This window comes from Sceloporus occidentalis, unplaced genomic scaffold (genome assembly GCF_023333645.1).
Source record: "Sceloporus occidentalis isolate IW3139 unplaced genomic scaffold, rSceOcc1.0.p SCAF_90, whole genome shotgun sequence".
NCBI lineage: Eukaryota > Metazoa > Chordata > Lepidosauria > Squamata > Phrynosomatidae > Sceloporus > Sceloporus occidentalis.
In genome coordinates this window covers 589,339-612,914 of record NW_028317070.1, presented here as the reverse complement: position 1 = coordinate 612,914, position 23,576 = coordinate 589,339, and the positions used below count along the sequence as shown (strand labels likewise).

The 23,576-nt window shown below is 36.1% G+C and overlaps 1 protein-coding gene across 1 annotated transcript in view; it reads right to left on the bottom strand.

Moving 5' to 3' along the window:
• The window catches only part of LOC149284586 (glutamate receptor ionotropic, kainate 2), a 274,071-nt gene extending 256,238 nt beyond the window's left edge, over window positions 1-17,833 (bottom strand). The window contains exon 1 of the mRNA XM_089496448.1: window positions 17,719-17,833. Within this exon, the coding sequence (XP_089352574.1) occupies window positions 17,719-17,833 (115 nt within the window). The remainder of the gene's footprint in view (window positions 1-17,718) is intronic.
• Window positions 17,834-23,576: the final 5,743 nt, after the last annotated feature.

Here is a 23,576-nt window from a genome sequence, read left to right as displayed (position 1 = left end):
GAAAAATAGAATCTTCTTTGCATTTAATAAAAATCTAAAAACATTACATAAAAAACTTACTAAACTGATGTATAGCAGTTAAATCTTTATGCATTCATTTGAATCCTAAATATCAAATAAACAGAAATAACATCCCATACAATGAAATGCTATATACTGTATATGGGTTCTTGCTTTGTTCCCTTACAATGTGCCAAGCTTTAATAGCTAGAAAGTGATAATAAAATCTTTATTAATTCATAGTTCCTATTGGCAAGATTTTGTACTTTGGATTCTTGCTGCTAAGTCAAGCCATTATTATTACTGCTAGTTATAACTGTGTGCAATGAAGCGAGAGGCCAATACTAAATTGAGTTCGGAAAGTGACAGGAAGGTGAAGATCTGTTTTAAATGAAAGAATAATATTTGATTTTATTCTCTGATACAATACTGCAAGGATTAATCATATAAAAACATTTAGAAAATCCAATACAGTACTTTTAATATAAATGATTCTTTAGGCATATGAAAAATGAAACAAAAGCTTAAATGGAAATTAGCTGTTTTCTCTATACTGGGTATTGAGGAATATTTAGAGTTTGCTTAGGTATAATTCATCACTCTACCTATATTTTCTGCTTTTCAACATGTAACTTGATTAAAGTTACACCACATGATTGCCAAAACATTTCCGTATGTTTTATTAGCATAGGTAAAGCCACACAATATATTTATTAAGCTCAATGCAATGGTAAAATGTGATTTCAGAATTCAGTGTAATAACTCGATTTGCACAATTACTCACTAGTTAAAAAGAGGGAATAATTGGTATTTTTTTATCCACCAAGATTAAATTACTTTTTCATTGTGTGCAAAATTAGATTTTCTGATATTTTTTGCTGCTATTCATTGCCAGCAAAATCTTGTGTTGGGCTTTGGCTTCTATTTCCCAAACAAGATCTGGTGTTCTAGCAGTCAGTCTGTATATTTGCATTTCTGTGCTTTATATCTATAGTAGCTTTGTCCACCAGTACTTAGTTAGTACCAGTACTAACGAAAAAATAATCCTATATGATCTCAAATATTTCAGTTGTTTTGAGATAACAGTTGAGTCAGATTGCCTAGACCAACTAGACTAAACTGGCTGAAAATTTGCTGCATGTTTATTTGCTACAGGGAACCTGACTACAGTTAGAGTCATCTCAACCCAAGCCAAGAGGAAAACCAAAACCCAATAAATGGTGTACTGGTATACTGATCAATGTCTGAACCACCTTCATTATTATCTAATAATAGAATGGAAAATCATGGATTATATGTCTGTATGTACCTTATTCATATAAACAACATACTGTACATTCCACACTTTTATAGAAATCCTGAATACGTCTGCAATGTGACTGGATGTTTTTGCATGAATTAGATAATCAAGGAGGCCAATTATGATGAATTATTTTTACCCCCTCAACAGGGCCGGCCCAAGACTTAATGCTGCCTTAAAATGCGTCGGCGTCGGCTGGGGGGGGCGGCATTTTAAACTTCGCCGACGCCATAATCTACCCTCCCCCTTTGTACTTACCTTTAAACAGTCCAGCGGCGAGTCTCCCTGCTCTGCCACGGTGCCGGCTTGTAATGCTGAGCGCCGGAAATTGACGTCACTTCCGGAGCTCAGCATTTCAAGCCGGCACAGAGACCGAGCTGGAGGGCTCACAGTGGAGAGAGAGGGGCGTCGAGCGGGTAAGCGAAAACCACTCGGCGCCCCTCTCTCTCCTCCGCTTACAAAAAAAAACCGCGCTGGGAGGCAAAGTGCCGCCCCTTCAAAAGTGCCCACTCGGCTCCATTGTAGGGCCGGCCCTGCCCCTCAAACAGATTAACAATGCAATCATTTTTACTGGTCTTAAACAAATCCTACAGGGGGTTTCCGCTCTAAAACAAGTAACAAATGGCGTAAAGAGCTCCTTTAATATGTTTGCATGTGTTAAAATTATACATTATGGTAATACAGCATTAAATTATCTCTACCTATTGTAGATTACTGTAAACACGCCTTACAAATGCAGGCATACATTACTTTCACCCACTGATGACAGATAAGAACCATTCGGCCCAGTAGTCCCCTATTATTTCACTATTCCAGATAGATTTATGCTTATCAAGTGCATGTTTAATAAAAACCTTTCTGTATTAACCTGTATCACTTTTGCTGGATACCATCCTTTCTGTGAAGCAAAAATTTCATTATATCTAGGCCACATAGATGCAGTTTGGAAAGGGAGGAATTTTATTTTTATTATTGACTTTGGTTAACAAATTTTCACATACACAATACTTACTTGTTTGGACATTTAAAATACAATGTTTAAATGTGTACCCATTAATGTCCTCACTTGTCTGCAAAAGAACCAATAGATTCTTAAACCTACTTGCAGTCACCGTGCGTAATTGATTCCAGAATGTTGCCATCCTACTTGGAATGCCCAAGTAGGAAGGGTTTTTCTGGAACCCTTCCTCTCCCAATTGTAATTGATGCCCTCTTATTATTTTTTTTTCACAAAAATTGAGAATTCCTATAATATGATATAAGGTATGTCAGCATACCAAGATATTTCAGACAATGCTATGCTTCCAACTTTGTGGGAATCCAACATGGTTGGATGAGTTTAGTGTGGATGAACTTGACTGGTCTGTACACAGCCTTGACCTCAACCCCATTGAACACCTTTTGTGATGAACTGGAACAGAGATTATGAGCGAGGACTTCTTGTCCAACATCAGTGCCTGACCTCACAAATGCTCTGCTGGATGAATAGGCAAAATTCCCACAGAAACACTACAAAATCTTGTGGAAAGCGGTCCCAGAAGAGTGGAGGCTATTATAGCTACAAAGGGGGAACCAACTACATATTAATGTATATGCATTCAGAATGCAATGTCATAAAACTCCCTGTTAGCGTACTGGTCAATTGTTCTAATTGTCCATATAGTGTATGTGTGGTCAGACCATGCCTTATTTAGAGTAAGTAAACAGAGTTTAGGTATCCAAATGTAATAACTAAAATATTTTATTACTTGCATTCATTTTATAGCTCATGCTTATCCTCTTTACAATTCAATACATTTTTTTATAAATTTATAAAAAATTGACTGGTCTTGATAACATAAAATGTTTATATCAGTAATTATACAAGACTTAAATAAAATAAGAAAGAGGTGAAGTTGACATGACAGCACAGGTTTTAAATGTATATTGTTTACAATTATGGCCATCTAAGTGAGAGTTAACTGTAATATTATTATGATACTGTAGTACAATATATACATACTATATACACACCGATCAGCCATAACATTATGACCACAGAGAGGTGAAGTTAATAACACCGATAATCTTGTTATCATGACACTTGCCAGTGGGTGGGATATATTAGGCAGCAAGTGAACATTTTGTCCTCAAAGTTAGAAGGAAAATGGACAAGCGTAGGGATCTGAGCTACTTTGACAAGGACCAAATTGTGATGGCTAGAGGACTGCTCTAGACAGTAGATGGGGTACCAGGGTCCCACTATTTTCTGCCAACACTGAGCTGAGCAGGACATCTTTTGACTGCAAAGGGAATTAAGCATTTGTCTTACATCTGCTGCACTAAGTTTTCTTGGCCAGCCACTGCGTCTACGGTCCTCAACATTACCCATTACTTTGTGCTTCTTCAAAAGGCTTGTTCTGCCTTGAAATTTCTGCCCGGGAGAGTCAGGATAACGACCATGTGTCTTGATGCTGGCCTCAGTCTTGCCATGGTGTATAACTTTTGACATTATACTGTCTTCAGTTACCTCACCTGTTCTCACTCAGTTTTATTCCTCTTACACAGCTGTTTATGTTTCAGTTAATTATTGTGTCAACCTAAATATTACATTGATGATCCCTAGTACCTGTTTGATATAATTGTTAAATCATACACCTAACTATATACATACAAAAACCCTGACTTTGTGCAAGTACCTTGAAGAAATTATGCTGTTTTGAAGACAAAGTGTGGTCACACTTAATATTCATTTGATTTAGATTTTTCTTCTGTTCGCTCATTTTGTTTAATTAAAAAATAAACTATTAACATGTCTATTTTTGGAAGTATTCTTATTTTACATCATTTTTTTAACACCTGCCTAAAACTTTTGTCATATTAATATTCTGCATGTGAAACAAAATCCAAATACTTCTACTCTGATGTATATCTGATGCAAAGATAAAGAGGTCTTTCTGAAATGATTAATATATTCATACACATTGACATTCAGAGGATTCTCATTAATCCCAATACATTCTCTAAGTTTTAAAAACAGCATAGAATTTTATGTTTCCCACAAGTAGCAAAGTCAAACACTGCGCTGGATTGTGCAGTAGGTAAGATAAGTTTTACTACTTTTAGGATCCCTAAAACTGCAGTTAGTTAAGGTAAGCATGAGCTTGTTGACCTCACTTTTAATGATGTAAATGAATTATAATATTTATATTAAAATATGTTTTACATTAGTATGAAGGATTTATCTATTTAGAGTGATCATGAAAATCATAAAAGTAAATTTCAGATGCTTTGCAGTATGAGTGAAGCTCTTCCCTACATGGATTGATTCCATTCTCGTGAGAGTTGGAAGGGGGAAAGCACAACCAAGATATGTGGTTTGCTCCTGGATACCTCTTTTCCAACTATGCATCACATAGATAAATGGCACTCACATGTTCAAAGGCCCTGTGCATCTTTTAGTCACTGAGCATTGGTTTATGACATCACGTGCCATCACTACAGCCACAATACAGCCACCGGAAAATCTTATGAAGCCCTGGTTTGTGGGAAGTTTATAGGAGACACTTTTGATCTGAAATGGATGAGCTTCAGAGAATAATTTTCATGTTTTTACTATGTCTTTCTTCAACAATTATGATCCCCAAATTCTCATTTAGTGTACTCACTGTAATTTAAAAAAAAACAAAACACATTCATATATGTAAGGCATTGTTAATAATACATTTTTAAAAGTTGTATTCTGTTACTTGTTTTATTTTTTAACTCCTTCCTAACACATTTACCACTAACTCTTACCAAACTACATAATAGATCATTAACACCTTAAGGTTGGGTTAAAAAAATAACAGTTTAAAAATATTTATTTTTAACTATGGCTCTTGGGACCAACACATTTTTCTTTTTGTTCTCAGTCTCTCCCGTCTCACGATCAAAGTGAGAAGGAGAAAGGCAAAGAACAGAGACGCAGACAGTATTTACAAGTATTGCTTTGTCATCTGACTGCATCTGTGCATGCGACTGGCTGTAGAAGTGAACACATTCACGGAAGTAGGGGAAATTTGCTGTAGACTGACTGCTGGTAGCAACAGCAAAACCCAGTGATCGCCGCAACATGGTAGAGTTTTTAACCGATGACATACCAAGTACATTGTGAAACCTGTAGAACCATGTTTCAATGACATACCTGGTACGTCATAGGTCATGAAGAGAATACACAAGGAATGTGGCCCAGAGTTTTTCACAACCTTAAATGACTGTGCGGTTGAAGTAAGATCTCGGACAACTGTATATATTTATACATTTATACATATTTTATGTTAGCGTGAGAATCAGCTTCCTATGTAAGCTATGCTGTGCATAGTTAACAAAGTCATACAAAGTCTCAAAGGCTAAAACATTATTTAGGTGGAAATATTTTTTTTTATTCTAACAAAATGAATCACTCTCAAATGCATATATACTAGGAACTTAACTGTTCTTTCAGTGCTTGTTCATTGATTGTGAGAGTTGAAAAGTTTACTCTCACAGCATGTGTTAAAGAATTGAGCCTGAGTCACTTAAACCACAAGTGCTCTATTCTGACAAATGTTAGCAATTCGGTGCTTTGGTGTGATGAATTCTACACACTGTTGTGTCTCAGATTGTACAACTATTAATGTCAGCTGGTGTAGTATAAAAACATGCTCAGAATACAGACAATATTTAAAAGAGCATTCATAGTACTACAAAAATAGGAAAAGTAAAGAAAAAGTAATTATCTAATTATCGCCAAATTAATTTAAATAAAAAACGCAAATGTATATTCCTGGTTATAGCCCGAAAAATCTTACATCATTCCCATTACCATAGATATTCTGTTCACTAATAGATTGCACCAGCAATGATATTGTAAATGTTTGTAAAGATTATGTTTTTTTATGGACGTACATGTATATGTAGATATAGATACTTTTACAATATATTGATACATCAGTATATCTTAATGAAATGAGATTATTTCATCAGAAATTTACTTCAATTGAAGGATAAAAAATCAACACCAACATAAAATAAAAATACAAAACATAATTTTTACCGAAATTAACACTAAGCATTTCTGGGACTACAAACTAGTAGCCAAGTGGTTAGAATGAGAAAATGTTTTCAGTAGGAATACTTCTACATAGTTAATGTGGAACATATGCCTTGATTTCAATAATAAAAAATGCTGTTTTATAGCAAGAAAAAGAGGGCATTTGGCCCACAGTTTGAACAGAAAAATGTTCTGTTGAACACATAAACCGTGACTGCCTGCCAGTGAATCAATAAAGTATTTAAACAAAAATTAACATTAAAGTCCTCTGCTTTGTATAATAAACACAAAATAATCATTACTTTCATGATTAATTACCATCATTATATTCCCTTGAAGCTCAGAGATTGTGATATTTACTTTTTTTAATGACATTGTGAATAACAGAGAAATGAAGATATATACATATTAATACAACACAAGACGGCTCTTTAAAGAACAGTTATTTAAATCAAAAGATGAAGACACTACATAATATAATTCTCTCAGTGAAAATGTTCAATAACCTTTGACCCATCATTCATTACTGAGCTAAAACACAAGAATACTGTGAAGTTAATTAAAATATAAAACTCATTTAGTTGAGTAATGGTACGAAGCTGTAAGGCATGAAATGTGCTAAATCACCATATACACACCTATAGCAAGAACATTATGACATTTAGATTGTAAAATATTTGAAAAGTAATGAAACTTGAATATATGTAGGTGTGTATATATATATATATATATATATATATATATATATATATATATACAATGTAAAAAAACAGAGTATTGCAGAGTATGCGGTAATACCTTTTTTATTGGACTAACATAATATTTAAAAGACAAGCTTTCGAGAGTTATCCTCTCCATCAGGTCTGATTGCTTCAGACCTGATGAAGAGAGTATAACTGTCGAAAGCTTGTCTTTTAAATGGACAGTCTTGCCATCATATGCATCTTCAGGCTTATGATAGCTAACAGGTCTTTTTAAATTTACATCATTGTACACATCAGCTTTCACATGATATACGTAACACTGGTCAGGTCCAGCTTTGGCTCAGTAAGAAAAGCTGTGGGTAGGGGTCTAACAAGACTCCGATGTACATGTGCAAATGTATTCCCCATACAATCAGTAGCACAAAACATCAGGACACAGAGAGGGTGGGAATGTGCAGCATCTTCTTCCTGAGGTAAGTATATTTTTCTTTTGTTTCCAACATTAAACAATGCATGCTTACAAAGTATTTTCATATGTATTATTTGCTTAGAGGACTCCCTGGGACAGTGTTGTGTCCTTGTAAGAGGAAGACCAACTGTCAAATAGTATGACAAATAGTCTCATAAACGTTCAAGACATTTCAGATCCATTTTTAAGATGTATATCGGATGCTAATACTAAAAGTTTTATGGCTGTAAATGATGTGGCTGTAAGTTGTACTCTTTTTATTATTAAGTACTTTAGTTTAGTATTGGGCACAAGTACCCACAACATAAAGTAAAATTACTAACAAACAAATAAAAAAAAATAACAAAATACAATTGAATGACAGGTTTCATGAACAGGGGTATCACTAGAAAGCACAGGGCCCTGGTGCGAACATTGCCCGGGGGGCCCCCAACTTCACCAAGCGACACCAAGTGCCACCTTTGCCCCAAACAGCTTGTGAGTACGACCTTTTCCCCTAAATGGCTTGTGAGTGCTACCTTTGTCACAAACAGCTTATCTGTGCCTTCATTACCCCTTCTCCCTCTCCAACATACACTCTGGCACACAAATGTTAACACACTACCACTAATTTACACATGCTAACACACATACATTATCATACTCACTAACACATGTACACTCTCATTCATTCATGTTCCTATACACTTATACATAGACATTCATGCCCACATACACGTTTACATAGACATCCATGCTCACATACACACAAACATACATACACCCTCCTCCCCTCCCTCCTGTACCTGAGACTGTTGTTTCCAACTTTAAATTTCCATCTCAATGTCTTTGTTCTAGGTTGTAAGAGAAGTTTTTAGAACACAGAAATTAGCTTTTACAGTGCTACTTTTTTCTAGTTTCAGCAAAGCATTTCAGATTCGGTCAACTGTAAAAACAATTTCTTGACTTGCCTTAATTAAAATATTGTTTAGGGAATGAGTCTAAGGAGACAGAATGTTTTTTTTTCTAAACAGATTAAGACACAAACGGCTTTCAAAGTGGCAAAAAGTACACAAAGAGGGTTAGTGTAATGCATTATAAAGTTGTTTATGTTGCAGAATCAATGAATCAGAAGAGTGAATGACCTTATGGAAAACAACCACATGGAAGTACCTAATTTCATGACTTGAATAAAGTAGTTACAAACAGTTGTTTATTAGATCAGTATTGAGAAATACCTTATGTGGACATTAATTGGCAATCATTAATGTCCTTGTCAATCTCATTAATGATCTAAATATTTGATCTTCTTGGTATTGTATTGGTTTTAAGGTTATTACTAAAGCCCTAATAAATGTTTCTATAGTGAAGTTTTAATGAAAGTTTTCATGAAAGATTTAATTTCCCTGTAACCTTCGACTGCGGAAGAGAAATTGGTTCCCTCAGTAGTTGTACCAAGCAGTTGAAAAAGTAATATTTTCCCAATCAGTAAGAATTTATGGTTGAAGCATTCATTTAGAATTTACGGGTGACTGGTACACATGCTCTGTAGGAAGAAGCCAGAACCATCAATGAAAGGAATCATATATTGGAAGTTTTAATTAATAAGACCAATATATAAATAGTATTCATCCATTTAAATAATATGCAGAAATCAGCTAGAGCCTTAAGTGGAGGTAGCCAAAACTTTGCAAAACAAAAAAATAATAAATAAAGTGGTATGTTCTACTTAAAAAACAGTAGTACTACTACTTTAGCATTACTGTGTTTATAGAGTCATTGTTGTTGTACTGGTGAAAGACGTGTAGTATTCTTTCGGATAGTATTGTTGGCCACCTTAAAAATGTCAAGAATATATTTTCCTTTGCTATTCATGGGAGCCTATTCATGAAACACAGGGATGTTTCTTTAATAAAGACGTAGTTGTCAGAAGGCTATACACTTTCATTTTTGAAGAGGCGCCTTTTTTTTTTTTTAAGCGGAGGAGAGAGAGGGGCGCCAAGTGGTTTTCGCTTACCAAGTTGTCAGTACCTGCTCGGCGCCCCTCTCTCTCCCCTCTGCGAGCCCTCTAGCTTTTGTCTCGTTGCCGGCTTGTAATGCTAAGTGTCATTTCCGGCGCTCAGCAGTAAAGCAGTGCGAACCGTGGCAGAGCAGGGAGACTTGCCACAGGACTGCTGCAAGGTAAGTGAAGTACAAAGGGGGGGGGGGTAGCGTAGATAATAGGGAGGGGGAGAGGAAGGGTAGATAATAGGGAGGGGGGAGAGGAAGGGTAGATAATAGGGAGGGAGAGGGTAGATAATGACCCCTGTGCATAATGCAGGGCCAGCTTTGCCATTCTTGTCATAAACAATGCTTAATGAATTAAGAGAGAGTTGAAACTACAACTCCAGTGCCAATACATGCTTTAGTGAAAAAACTCCAATGAGATTATGCTCTCTCCTGGATCTCCTCATATCTGTCTAACCGTTCCTTCTCTGTCAACTTCTCTGGCAAGACATCATCACCCCTTCCACTTTCGGTTGGTGTCCCCCAAGGTTCAGTCCTTGGCCCTCTGCTGTTCTCTCTTTATACTTCCTCTCTTGGCAAACTAATCAACTCATTTGGCCTCCAGTATCACCTATATGCAGATGATACCCAAATCTACCTGTCTTCTCCTGATCTCTCTCCATCTCTCCTGTCCCGTATTACCAATTGCTTGTCTGCTATTTCTTCATGGATGTCACAACACTACCTGAAACTTAATCTTTCTAAAACTGAACTCATTATCTTCCCTCCCTCCATCTCCACTCCACTACCTGAATTCGCTATCACCATTAACAACACGACTATCTCTCCTACTAACCAGGCCCGATGCCTTGGGGTCATCCTTGACTCAAACCTCTCCTTCATCCCTCACATTCAGTCCCTCGCCAAATCCTGCCGCTTGCACCTAAAAAACATCTCTCGTATCCGCCCATTCCTCACCCAAGAATCCACAAAAACCCTTGTTCATTCCCTTATCATTTCCCGTCTTGACTACTGCAACACTCTTCTGGTTGGCACTCCACTGTCTCGACTCTCTCCTTTACAGTCTATCCTAAATGCCGCTGCTAGGCTCATCTTCCTTGCACGTCGCTCCTCTTCTGCTTCCCCCCTCTGTGAAACCCTCCACTGGCTCCCAATTACCTTTAGAATTAAATTTAAGATCCTGGTACTGACATATAAGGCCATCCATAATACTGCTCCTCCGTACATTTCTGACCTCATTAGCAAATACTCTCCTACTCGATCCCTACGTTCCTCCCATGGGCTAAGGGTCTGCTCCTCACTCATCACCTCTTCCTTTTCCCGTCTACAAGATTTCACTCGAGCTGCCCCATATCTCTGGAATCTACTCCCAAGGAACCTTCAGCATTCTCCCTCCCTCCCAACTTTCAAGAAACATCTAAAAACCCACTTCTTCAGAGAAGCATACCATCTTAGCTGCTAGAACTTCCTTGTCATCGATACAACCCCCACAATACCTCTCACCCTTTCTCTATGCCTTATGTTTGTCACCCCATTTCCCTCTAGATTGTAAGCTTGCGAGCAGGGCTCTCTCCACCAAATGTATGGGTTTGTCTTAGTCTGTCAATTCTTGTCTTGTCATATCCCTTGAATTTATGTATTGTATTAAGCGCTGCGTAAACTGTTGGCGCTATATAAATAAAGGATAATAATAATAATAATAATAAATTATGAAGAAAAAAAAATATTTTCCCATTAAGACAGTTATAACGAAGGTTTTAAATGCTACTATCCTAAGTTGTAGATTCCAGGCAGGTGATACTGCCCCTGATATTACTCTGCACTGCAGTGCCTTTATAAAAATATATGGTACAATAAATTGAAGAGGTATTTTGGAAGGTTGTACTTTATCTTAAACAGGTGATACTAAATCTAGCATTATATTTACAAAGAGTTTTTAGAATATAAATAATATCAGTAATATAGAGAGATACAAGGTTATGATATCAATAAAATTATGTTTTGAAATAATATTTTACTTATCCATTTCATGAAAAATCGTAATTGTTACCTGCCTTTTATAAATATTACATTAGCTTGTAGTGTTGATCTGATACCATTTTATTAGACATTTTTTCAAATGTAGTACATTGGATTTTCATAAAGACTTTATCAGTGGTGTTTTCAGGTCTCATCTAATTTAAACTACAAAGATACCAAATATATAAACTTTAACTTTAAATCAAATTCTTCTTATATGTTTTCCAGGGTATTTGTATGATAAATAAACCTTTTTTACTGTACAATTCGACATAGAAAATATAATAATATTAATATAAGTACCTGGTTGTCTTATAAATATTTTATTAAACAAATCATGTTATTTTTCTATTTGCTTTTTCATAGAACAAAAAGATATTCTGATAATTAAGTATGACAGGCCAGCAGTTGAATAGAGCTCAGTAAAATGAGGTGGATACTTGCAATATTCCTTAACTTTTCTGATTTCATTAAGAAACTACATGTGTCTTCCATTTGAATTTCAATAAAAATGTCATGTTATGCCTTGAAAAGTAAAGCCAAAGGATATATGTTTTCTATATGCATTCATCATTAATAATACTCATTATGATGAGAGCATGTGCCACTACAAATCTACCTATGGCCCTGGTCATAAAAGCTCACTGGGCTTGCAGATAGTCTAAATATAAAGTTGCCATGGCTATATATATATAAACTATGACCACTTCCATATCTATGTTCTACTTCATCAAAGTGAACTGCAGCATAATGGCAAAATGATTCCCAATTTCATGTATTCTATGATGCTATTCCTGAACTGTGGAGTGTTATACAGCATTCATAGAGTATGTTTGTGCCAGTTTTCTCATTGAATGATAACTCTTGGCCAGATAGTTTTTAAGTTTGCTTATTTAAAATGGTGACCTGTTTAGTTTTATTTACCCTATTCAGCTATTGACTCATACTTGGTTCATATTAACCTTTGTATGTTACTAGATTCTAACTGTACTATTTTATTCAGTTTTGTTAGGTAGTTTTACATGTCAGGTATTAAACCACTGTCAAAATGAATGCTGTGCTTGTATTCCCTCAGCATGTATTATTTATTATGAATTTATATAGACACTGCTTGTGCACTTTTCTGAACAAATATCAAAATGAAGTAGCTGTAGTATTCAGCTGTCAGCTGAATGAGAATTGGAAGGGGGTCATAGAAAATGAAAAGAATAGAAAAGCTTTGGGGGTGGAAAGTGAGAAAGAAGAGAAGGTAAAAAAATAGCAGACGCAAAGAGGACAAAACATTGGAGAGGATGAGTGACAAGGGATGAGGAAAGAAAGAAAGAAAGAAAGAAAGAAAGAAAGAAAGAAAGAAAGAAAGAAAATTATCTTACAGTACTTAGAACTGACAAATCTTGCACGTGTAAAACGACTTTCATGAGATACGCCTAAAGTATCAGTGACTTAAGTAGCAGGAAAAGCTGCAATCTTAAGGTAAAAAGACAAGGGGCCTGTTACTTGTCACTAATCTATTGAACAATTCCTCTATACCAGATTATAAATAATAAGATAATAACTCGATGCTCCCTACAGCATGTGGAATGTTCGGTTTGCTAATGGTAAAGATAGAAAATGACCCCTGTTTCCATAGCTGCGACTATCTTTTAGTAAAACAGCTATCCAGTTGTATGCAAAGTTCACATAACAGCATCCCACGCGTGGAAGACAAGAATACCATTTCAGGCACGCTGTGTGTTAATGGGCCGATAAAAGCCATCAAGCACGGAAACGTATAGCACAAAATTGAATGAAGAACCAGCAATTCCCTGCCATAGAAGGGTAAGGGGTTAGACTGTGAATGAGAAAAAAGGAATAGAAAAGAAGAAAGAAACAGGAAGGTAGAGCTAATAGAATGTTGTATATTTTAAAATACTAATAGCATATTCTATTGCTATTCTACACCAACAGAAATTCAAAATTTAAAGCCTTGATTAACTGTACCAGTGTGTTCTGCATCCAGAACCAACACCATAATTGAGTTGTATAAGTATTTCCTAATTCTTTTGTATTATTGTGTTTTAGTTGTTGTTGTTAAATCCCTTCTGTTTTAGAAACTCTGTGCTGAAGGAAGCTTATTTAACCTACATTAAATCTTGATAATGTAATAATGAGTCTTTTAAAGGGATAATAATTTTAATTCCCCTATCTGCAGCTATAAAGATTGTATACAGCTAATCTGGTTTGCCCTTTCAATTAAACTTGTTCAGCTTGTTCTATTTAGTCAGCACCTGAATGGGCCATTAAAATTCTCGGTCTGTGAGAGTTCTGTGCTGTTCACTGTTGTTCTTTAAATTCCATTAAATCCAAATAGTCTTTATCGCCCCATGACCACTGTGACTTCAATCAGCCGATTTAATTACCTTACAAAATTGTCAGTAGAAAAAAAAGCAAAGAAAAACAGAAAGGGATGGGACGTTATCAAATTGAAATCTTCCACTGTGGTGTTTAATCTGGGACCAGTCAATAAACCTGCTCCTCAACTCTTACCTTCAAGGGGTATTCAACCTCACGTTCATCCAAGGAGTTTTTTTTTATGGGTTTGAACTTTTTGTGCTCTTATGAGCATATAAAGTAGTTTTTTATGTTATCAGCTTCCTTCAGAGAAACAGCTTTTATGGATGGTCTTAAAATTATTAATAGCCAAAGAGGTGACTGGACCCCCAATAGATTAATGTGAGTGTCAATCAACTGATCTTTAATTGCGGCAACGTTACGATCTCAAAAGAGTATTAAGCAGGGATCGACGATCGGAAAGACATCAGGTTACGATGGACACACAAAATCCTATTTTGTTTAATAAAACAGAAATTTAATCAATGATATCTAGAATTAAAATTAGCATGTACGTATATACTATACACTTCAGTAATTCACTAATGTTTATATTGGGTAAGACATTGCAGATATTTTTTATTCAAAAAGGTACCCCTAACAGGTATATATATATATATATATATATATATATATATATATATATATATATATATATATAATGAATAAATGTTAGTTGTATGTTAAAATACTTATGGTCGAAAGTATTGAGATCTTCTAACACCGGTTAATATATGATGTGCGAAAGTTGATCATCAGAATAAATAAAGATAAAATTTACTGTGTTCTTAGAGTAATGATAAATTCAGGTGGATTGTCCATGGGTCTGACTTGTCAAAACTTTAGTTATGTTGTCCTGCACTAGACAAGAACAAAAGTATTTTTAAGAGAACCAGTTGATTTCCATGGCATTGTTATTTTTTTATGTTCCTCAAAGACACCCAGGATCATAATTGCTAGCGTTATATACCAGCATATCTGTGATTGCAGTTAGTGAAAATTTAGAGATACAGAGCTATAATCCGTCTCAGTTATTTTCAGCATCACTCTGATATGAATCATAATATATGAGGTTTTGGCTAGAAAACTTGGTTAGCAGAGAAGAGTCTGTAGCAGCAATTATATCCATATTTGCTATCATTTGTGTACTGAAACGTGTATATGTGAACATTAAAAATATATACAGCTTCTTGTGCCCTTATGTGTCTGTGCTTTTATATATATGTATTTATGTATCATTTTAGAACCATGGTGGCTTAATGCGCTCAACGTGGAGAATAGTTTAAAAAAAACCCCTACAAAACAAAATTAAGATTGTCCCCAAATGTTTGAATATTTGAGATGCTTCAAATGCATTTTAGCTTAACTTAAAATACATTTAGATACATCTATTAGATAGATAGATAGATAGATAGATAGATAGATAGATAGATAGATAGATAGATAGCTAAGGGGGAATGGTTCAGAGCCAAAGTATTTATCATTACCGGTGTGTGTTTGAGGGATTAAAACACATAATTAATATATACATTTTGTGTGAATGTATAAAGTGATAGAGACCCGTAAATGTACAGTTTGCCTTTAACTGTTCAAGTGCTGGCAGAGTAACAAGTAAGCTCATAATGCCATCAAATGTATTTGGTCGGTGAAATATAACATATGGAAATAATACATTGTACTGTTACAGGTATTGGCCACTTAGCCACAATTTCTTGCAAATTTACTTTTCCAATTGCCCTTAACCTGAGCAATTGGATTATAATTTCTTTTGTAGATGCCAATGCCTGTTAATGCTTCTGACAATCTATGTAAAGGGGAATAATTGTCTTAATTTTTATAAAATAATGTGCAGCTTCACTACCCATACAACCATGCTGAAAACAAGTGTTCAAGGACTCGTCTGTTGCCATAGAGCTAGAGGCAAAGGCAGAACCCAGACTTGTCTGCCCGTTAAAGACTTTCTTCAGAGAACTCTTGACCTTATGCAAACATTAAGAAAGCAGGATTTTGCTTGATAACATTGCTATTGCTATAAATACCTTTTTTGGTTCCCCCCTCCCCACTTATTGTCTTAGACAATTACAAAAAAATGGAATGAATGACCCTTTGTTTCAGTGAAGGCACCAATGTCTGGAACGATGCATCAAGTAGGCTGATGTAGTGGTGAGAAAGCTACAATTACAAGCCATCTGTCATGGTCAAAATCAAGACAATGTCAAGGGAGCACGGCCCTTTAAAACACTTATTGCTACCAGAGTCCATAAACTGTCCCTTGTGCCTGGTACCAAAGGCTGTCTATAATCAAGATATCCACCAGTCATCCTTGACTGCTTACTATTATTTTTCAAAGGGATGTCTACTTAAGCAATGAAAGGGAAGTCTGTCTGCTTGGCAATAATGAAATGACTCTGTATGATCAGGCTATTAAAAGCACAGTTCCTTATCCTACATACAGTCTATAGGAGGCATATGATTCTAGTGTTCTTCTCAGTCAGTACCAACTGCCCCAAAGGGTGTAAGTCACTCCCTTAACGGATGACTGGCATTCGTAATAGTGGTGGATGTCACTGCATTGGAACAATACATTTAAATGGTGCATTGCTTTCCCTGGAACATACAGAGAGCATTCAGCGTGAACAGCAATCCGCGCAGTGATATATGGACCTGTGTATCTGCTTCCAAAGAAACAAGGCATTCCTGGAGATGGTTGCTAGTAGCAACGTGCCTCAAGCACCACCTCAGAAACCAGATGGCGGCTGGAGAAAGTCACACTAGGAATTCAACAGACGAGATCAATAACAACCCTGATCCTTCATCAGCACGGTTGACGTTCGCTCCTCAAAGAAAATGCATCCTTTAGATCCAAGCCACTCATCATTCACACCCTAAAAATCTCTTGTTGGTCCATATGAAAGGAAGAGACAAAAATAAAAATAATGTATATAGACACAACCGGCAGACAATGGCAGATCCTGAAACCTCTCTTTGTCCACCGTGTGAATATATTTACACGTCCTAATCAGTACATCAACGACACGAGGTTTTGGTTTGTAGTGGGACGGAACCCTTAATCCTTGCATTATACCGGTACGTTCTTCTATGTGGTTGGATGAGCTCATTTGCTCTGGTCTACTTTGGCAAAACTTTTCCTTAGTACATTTTGGATAGGAAGACCTTTCATTCATACTACTCTGATTTTAACCCTGTGGGTTCCTTATAGATACAAAACATCTATTTCCTTACGGAGGTTTGTATCCTTTCAGAATGATACACTGTTATCATCTGCATCTAGATTGTATACTTTGTTTTCTAGAGTGAAACGGATACTTCCCATGCAGTTCCCTATAACGAGTGAAACAGCTGCACAAGTTGATCCCAATAAATCGACGAGGCTGCATTACCTATATTTTAATTGGAAATACAATTATCGATCTATACATTTTAATAGTGGTCTGAGCTTCCAGCATGCACCGGCATTCACTTCCTGTCTGTGTGAATGAAAACAAGCAGGAGTCCTATATAGTGTAGCTTTCGGGTATATTGGGTGGTATATAGAGATATAAGTTCATCTTACTAAGTTGTAATGCCACACTACTATGTTCTTTATTGTCACTGGGCTGTCACCACTTCCTTCAATGGACTGCAGTGACAGTAATACATTCCTGCAGGAGTGTGATTTCATTGTGGTTACAATCATACACAGATCTGGCTGCAAAGGAAAAGCATGCTGGCACACACATGCACAGACACATATATATATATATATTTTTTTTTTCCATCCCCATATTGATTAATATTAGTATAAAATATGTCTTACCAAATCGTAAAACATGTGTAGTCCCTTGTGAATATCCAATCCAAAACAAGCACAAGATGCATCTCAGGGTGCACCTGAAGAATGAATTAGTTACAAAAGGGCAAATAATCTTCATGGTTCCAGTGTACATCCGTGTTTCGGTTCCCCCCCTTTTAGATCGTCAGGTTCCACGGTAAGGTAAAGAATGAAAGGAGATAGAAGTGATGGCCCTCAGACACGATCACGGCATGGTCACAGAGACAAGAGCGAGGAGGATCCGCTTCCCGAACCCATTAGCAATCCCTGCATGTTCTTCATTCACTGCGCCAAGGAGCAACCTTCAATTGCAAGGAATGGTGGGACATCCATGTTAGTCAGAGCAGGGGGGAGAAGCCTTAAGAAATCCAAACGTGTATGTCCATCCCGGTGAGCCTGGAAGGGATGATGGGGTGGGTGGTGGGGGGGTGGGAGAGAGAAAGAGAAAGGCAAATCAATAGATAATCCAGCACGGGGGAAAAATCGCTGAGCTATGGTAACATAGGGGAAGTCAATGTGCAAAAGCGATTTACTGGTAAAAGAGAAGGAAAAAAGGGTTTGCTGTTCTCCCTTTCTGCTGCACTGCTGCACAGCTTCTGACGTGGAGCCAAGATTAAGTGAGAGAAATTGAGATAGCTCTTCTCTTTTTAAGGCTGCCAGCCAGACAGCCTTTCCCAATGTGTATTAAGCAAACTGATCTGATATGCCCGTGCTGCAAAGCTGTTTGGTTTTAGTCATGTCTGGAATACACTGTTTGTTGTTTTTTTTTTTGTTTTTTTTTGTTAGATTTCTCATGGCAAATATGGTGTACAGACCTATCGAAAAATCAATGCATGAATGGCAATGGCTTACTACATGGAGCTCTGATAGATCTGCTGTTTGATTTGGACTTGGAGTGTAAAGAACTTAGAAATGCGAGAGTAGGTTCGGGTGTTATGTTGTAGTTTGTCAGTAAGGTCTGGCTTTTGCCAGCTGGCAGACTTTCTAGCTTCAGCTTTAACCCCTTCTAAGCCAGAAATCCACTGATCCACCAAGAGTGCCAATATGTTAACAGTTAAAGTAGTTAGCGATCCCTTATATTTTCTATAAGCCCAGATTTCACTTTGGGGAAAAAAAAATACCATTAGGAATCAGAAAAGCTCAGTTTGAACGTTAGGCATTATTACTGTCATCTGGATCTTCTCACTATGCAGTTTAACACCTACACATTGTAGCACATTAACACAGCATCTGACATCTGGATTCACATTTCAACCATGGCAGAGAGTTTAACAATGGCAACAACTTGTATCTGTTACAATAACTGGTAGGTGGTATCACATTCACGGTAAGATAAGCGTTGTAATAACACCACCTCATTTTAATGTCTTTATAGTCATTATACTATTGTGTTTGCTTTGGTTTTAAGGTTTTATCCTTTGTTAAATCTTGGAACTTTTGTGCCGTAAAGGACTAGGACAATAATAGCACATGTGTTTAGTTCATGCTTACAATATCAACATGTCTACCAATATTATCTATAAACATGACCCCAACCTATCCAGAAATCCTCAAACCAATGAGAGACGAAGAACAGGCTGTTATAAGCATATATGTTCTTTTTCTAATCCTTTTATAAATAAATCAGCACATATTCACTGAAGACAGTATGTCAATATTAAGAGATGTCCTCATAACATTAAGCTTCATTGCCCTTCCAAGTGGATGCATAAGCGCGGTGTCAAAGTAAGTATCACAAATGGCCAGTTCTGATTTCTGGAAGGCAATTCTATTAACTAGTTTGACTGTTGGAGTACTATATAACAATACTGTGCGCTAAATCCAAGGATATCTAGCGACTCCTTCAGTTCAGATTATTATTTCTATGAGGACAATACATACAGTAAACACTTAATATGAAATATCTAGGTGTAATATGTAATGCAGTGGATTCTTACGTCACTCAAATAATGAGCACTAACCATTTACACATATAAAAGAGCAGCTTTGATATCCCCCAGTAAATATGCTACATGTCCTGAATGCATATGCTGCTAGATCTATACTTGGGTCTGCAATAAAGAGCTATAGAATATTACTGTCATATGTGTCATCTGTAAGTAGAAGTTGATTCCCCTAGTGTAAGGGGCTTCTGAATTTGCCTATGTCTATCAGCATTTCAGTGTCCTATATCTGAGAATAGACACAAGTTATGAGTCTATTATATTAGAATCTAATAGCTTGTCCAAATATCACCTGAAGGGATTTTATAGTCTTCTTCCTGTAAACAATTGCTTCCTCTAAAAACATTTCTCTTTTGATGCAAGTAGCTGTAGATTGACAGGACACTTGAATGGTTAGGAAATAAGTTGGCTAGCTTTAGTTTGGTATATGACATGGAACTGAGCTGTCCACAAGGACAGGTTATGGAATCCTAAATCAACCCAATGCTATTTCAGCACCAAGGAGAGTACCCCATACTATTCTGTGTGTAATTTTCCACTATTTCACTTTAATCCACATTGGAACATAATATAATCTAAATGGCTATTAACCTGAGGTATTCCTATTACATTCAGTGCCACCACCCAAATTTACTTTAACCTGGACTGATCCTTGACTCTTGGGTATAAGGTAGCGTTCCATGCAGGCCTTCTATTATTATGTATGAAAGGTAAAGGCACCAAGTTGCACAGGCCAAAATACACTATATAAAATATTGTCATTCCAGAAACCAGATACTGTTGTTTGTGAAAAATAGGATATTATGTGTATTTCCTTTATTGTATATGGACATAATTGTTTTCTCTCTAAAAATAAATCAAGAATTTTTTATCAGATATATTCTGATACTTTGTTTTATCAATTTAAACGTTATTAGTAATATATGCAGATATAAAGTGAAATATGTTTGGGGTAGTTTAATACATTTACTTATCTACAGTGCCTGTCATCTCTTTAAATCTCTATGTTTAACAGTAAGGTGAAATGGCATCAAGGGGCCACAGTAAATCAATAAACTATTTCTTTTTGTTTAAAAGCACCATCCTAAATGCCTTCTTCACATTATAACAAACCAGAGAACACATCATGACCTGTTACCTGTTTTAAACAGAACAATGACAGTAGTCTATGGACCTACATGTCACATATATATATATATATATATATATATATATATATATATATATATATATATATATAAAGCACAGGGAATCCCAGAATTTGTATGGCTTGTAGGCTCAGCTGCATATGTTAAAATGTTCTCTCAGACCCATTGAGGAATCACCCACTATTACTAACACAAACTGTTTTCACTGTCAGGAATGGGTTTCATGGATGTGTGAAAGCTATTTAAATGCATTTAAGGCATTGCAATATATAGTATTAAAATAATAACATGCATTTATTATATTACTAGTTTTGTCTCTTCTTTTACACATCCAGTGGTGTTGTTCTATAATGTAGTGAGAATGCAAATGCTTCCATTCATTGACTGTAAATCAATGAGTTATTTGTAGCATAAATGCTTTCCTTTGGTCCACATGACCCCACAACAGGCCACATTCTGTCATTCATTATGGATCAGACATTAACACAAAACAGCCCAGTCAAATGAATGAACCACAAGTTATTTTGTACACCATATCATCCCATGCTGTAGGCACAATATTTTTTATATTTATAAAAACTACTTAAAACAGGCTGGATGATGGTATGACATCTTAGCCTTACTGCATATGTGAAAAATGGTTATTTCACTGGATGTGTTTTGATTTCAGTTAAATGAAAAAGTTGCTTTCCCAATTTGTATATGACCAGGTAAGAAAACAATCTTAATAATGCAGGTAACGTTTCCACTGGTATCTTAATAATACCTTAACATTTATCTGCCAAGTATGTTATCACTAAGTGATCCAACTAGTACTAAAGGTATTTCTGGCAGATGACCCAAGGTCAGGTGCAGTATCATATTTATATCTTTAGGAAACATTTTAACATTGCAGTGTCTCATATGCAGCTGAGCCTACAAGCCATACAAATTCTGGGATTCCCTGTGCTTCATATTAGCTTACTGTATATCTGATTTACTCCCTTATCTCCGCTGCATTGCATTGATGATTAATGACAATTTAAGAAGATAATTAATGTTTAGCTGCCCAGATATCTAGAATTTCAATTAAAGATCTGTTCCAAAAATAGATTTACTGTTATAGTCAATTTCCAATTATACTGCCTTACTCTAGTGCATTTCTGTAGTACAAAACACATAAGCCACTTAAACTATATATATATATATATATATATATATATATATATATATATATATATATATATATATACAGAGGCCAGAGCTCATTTTTTCGCCAAATTCAGGGTCAGAGCCTGAATTTGGACGATTCAATAATTACTCTAAAGAAAATTCCACACGACCTTTTGATTGTTAATGAGTAGTCTTTGTACATAATTTCTGTGCATTGCAATAGTTATATTTAAAAAAAGATTGGCTCGCAAATAATAGTACTTATAAGACATAGAGCGTGCAGTATATTAGTTAACAGAAAAATCGTTATTTTGTCTTATTTTATTAATGTTGCTTTCAAAATGATAGTGCAGAATGAATTAATGGATTTAATAAAGTATTAGCTCATTCCATAGTTGATACTCTTTGGGAACTGAAGATTCCCAGCCAAAGAAGGACCCTAGTTACACATGCACAGCAGGTATGATGGGTTAATTGTTCCGTATGTAAAAAGCTAAACAAATAAATGAAATTGATCTGCCTGGTTAAGCACGAGAGAAGAACATCCACCTGTAATATTGATAACCAAAGTGGAATTCACAGTAAGACGAGAAGAGGGAGGGGCTTAATGGGAAATGTCAGGTCCGACGATCCCTCTTCACCTCTTGGCTCTGCATCGTTCTCACTTGGTATACTGCTCATCGTGCTCAAAAGGATCCCTGTAGGAGTCACTGGTCACCCCTCTGCTGGCTGTCTTACCTTTAAAGGTGAGATCTTGAAGTGGAGAGACTCACAACCACGATGAGAGAGAAAGAGAGCGAGATCGAGAGGAAAACCTTAGCTGGTGTCTCAGCAGCTACAGCAGAGCTTTGTGAGAGAAAGAGGAGTCCTGAGATTCGAAAGGGGAGACACTCCCCTTGATGAGAGCTGTTCACAGGACCCTCCGAACAGTCAGACACATGCTACCTTCTTCAGGATTGTTAGTGATAACATAAAATAAACAAACTAATCAAACATCACACACACAGTTATAACAAAGATAAATAAATAAATAAATAAATAAATAAAAAATGTATATACATATATGTGTGTGTGTGTTCACACACAGTTATATAACAATATATGTATGTATGTATGTATGTATGTATGTGTGTGTTTTAACAATATGTTGCACATCAGATTAAAGGGATTTGGACACTACAACATTACAACAGGAATGCAGCGAGACCATTAACCATCTCCAGGTCACAGACCCGAAGTCCCGAATAATCCTTTCATTGCAGCACTAAGAGAAACAAAATGTGATCTTTCCGGAAAAAACAGGCAGATAATACAAATTTTTGTTTAACATAGGTTTGGATCCAGACGATAAGCGCATTTTATTATAATTACTACCACTGCATGTTACCTTTAGAAATCTGATGGAGCACACATCCATAATGAAAGGCATACATTCAAGGCAATAAAACAGAGAAGTTAAGTCAAAATCATAACATGCTCCCTGAGGATTTTCTGAGAGATGCAGAGAGTACTGTTGATTTAGTGTGCCGGGGCTTCAATATTTAAATACAGATTACAGATCTCTAAATGCAGGCAAATATGGAGATTCATTTACCCAGAG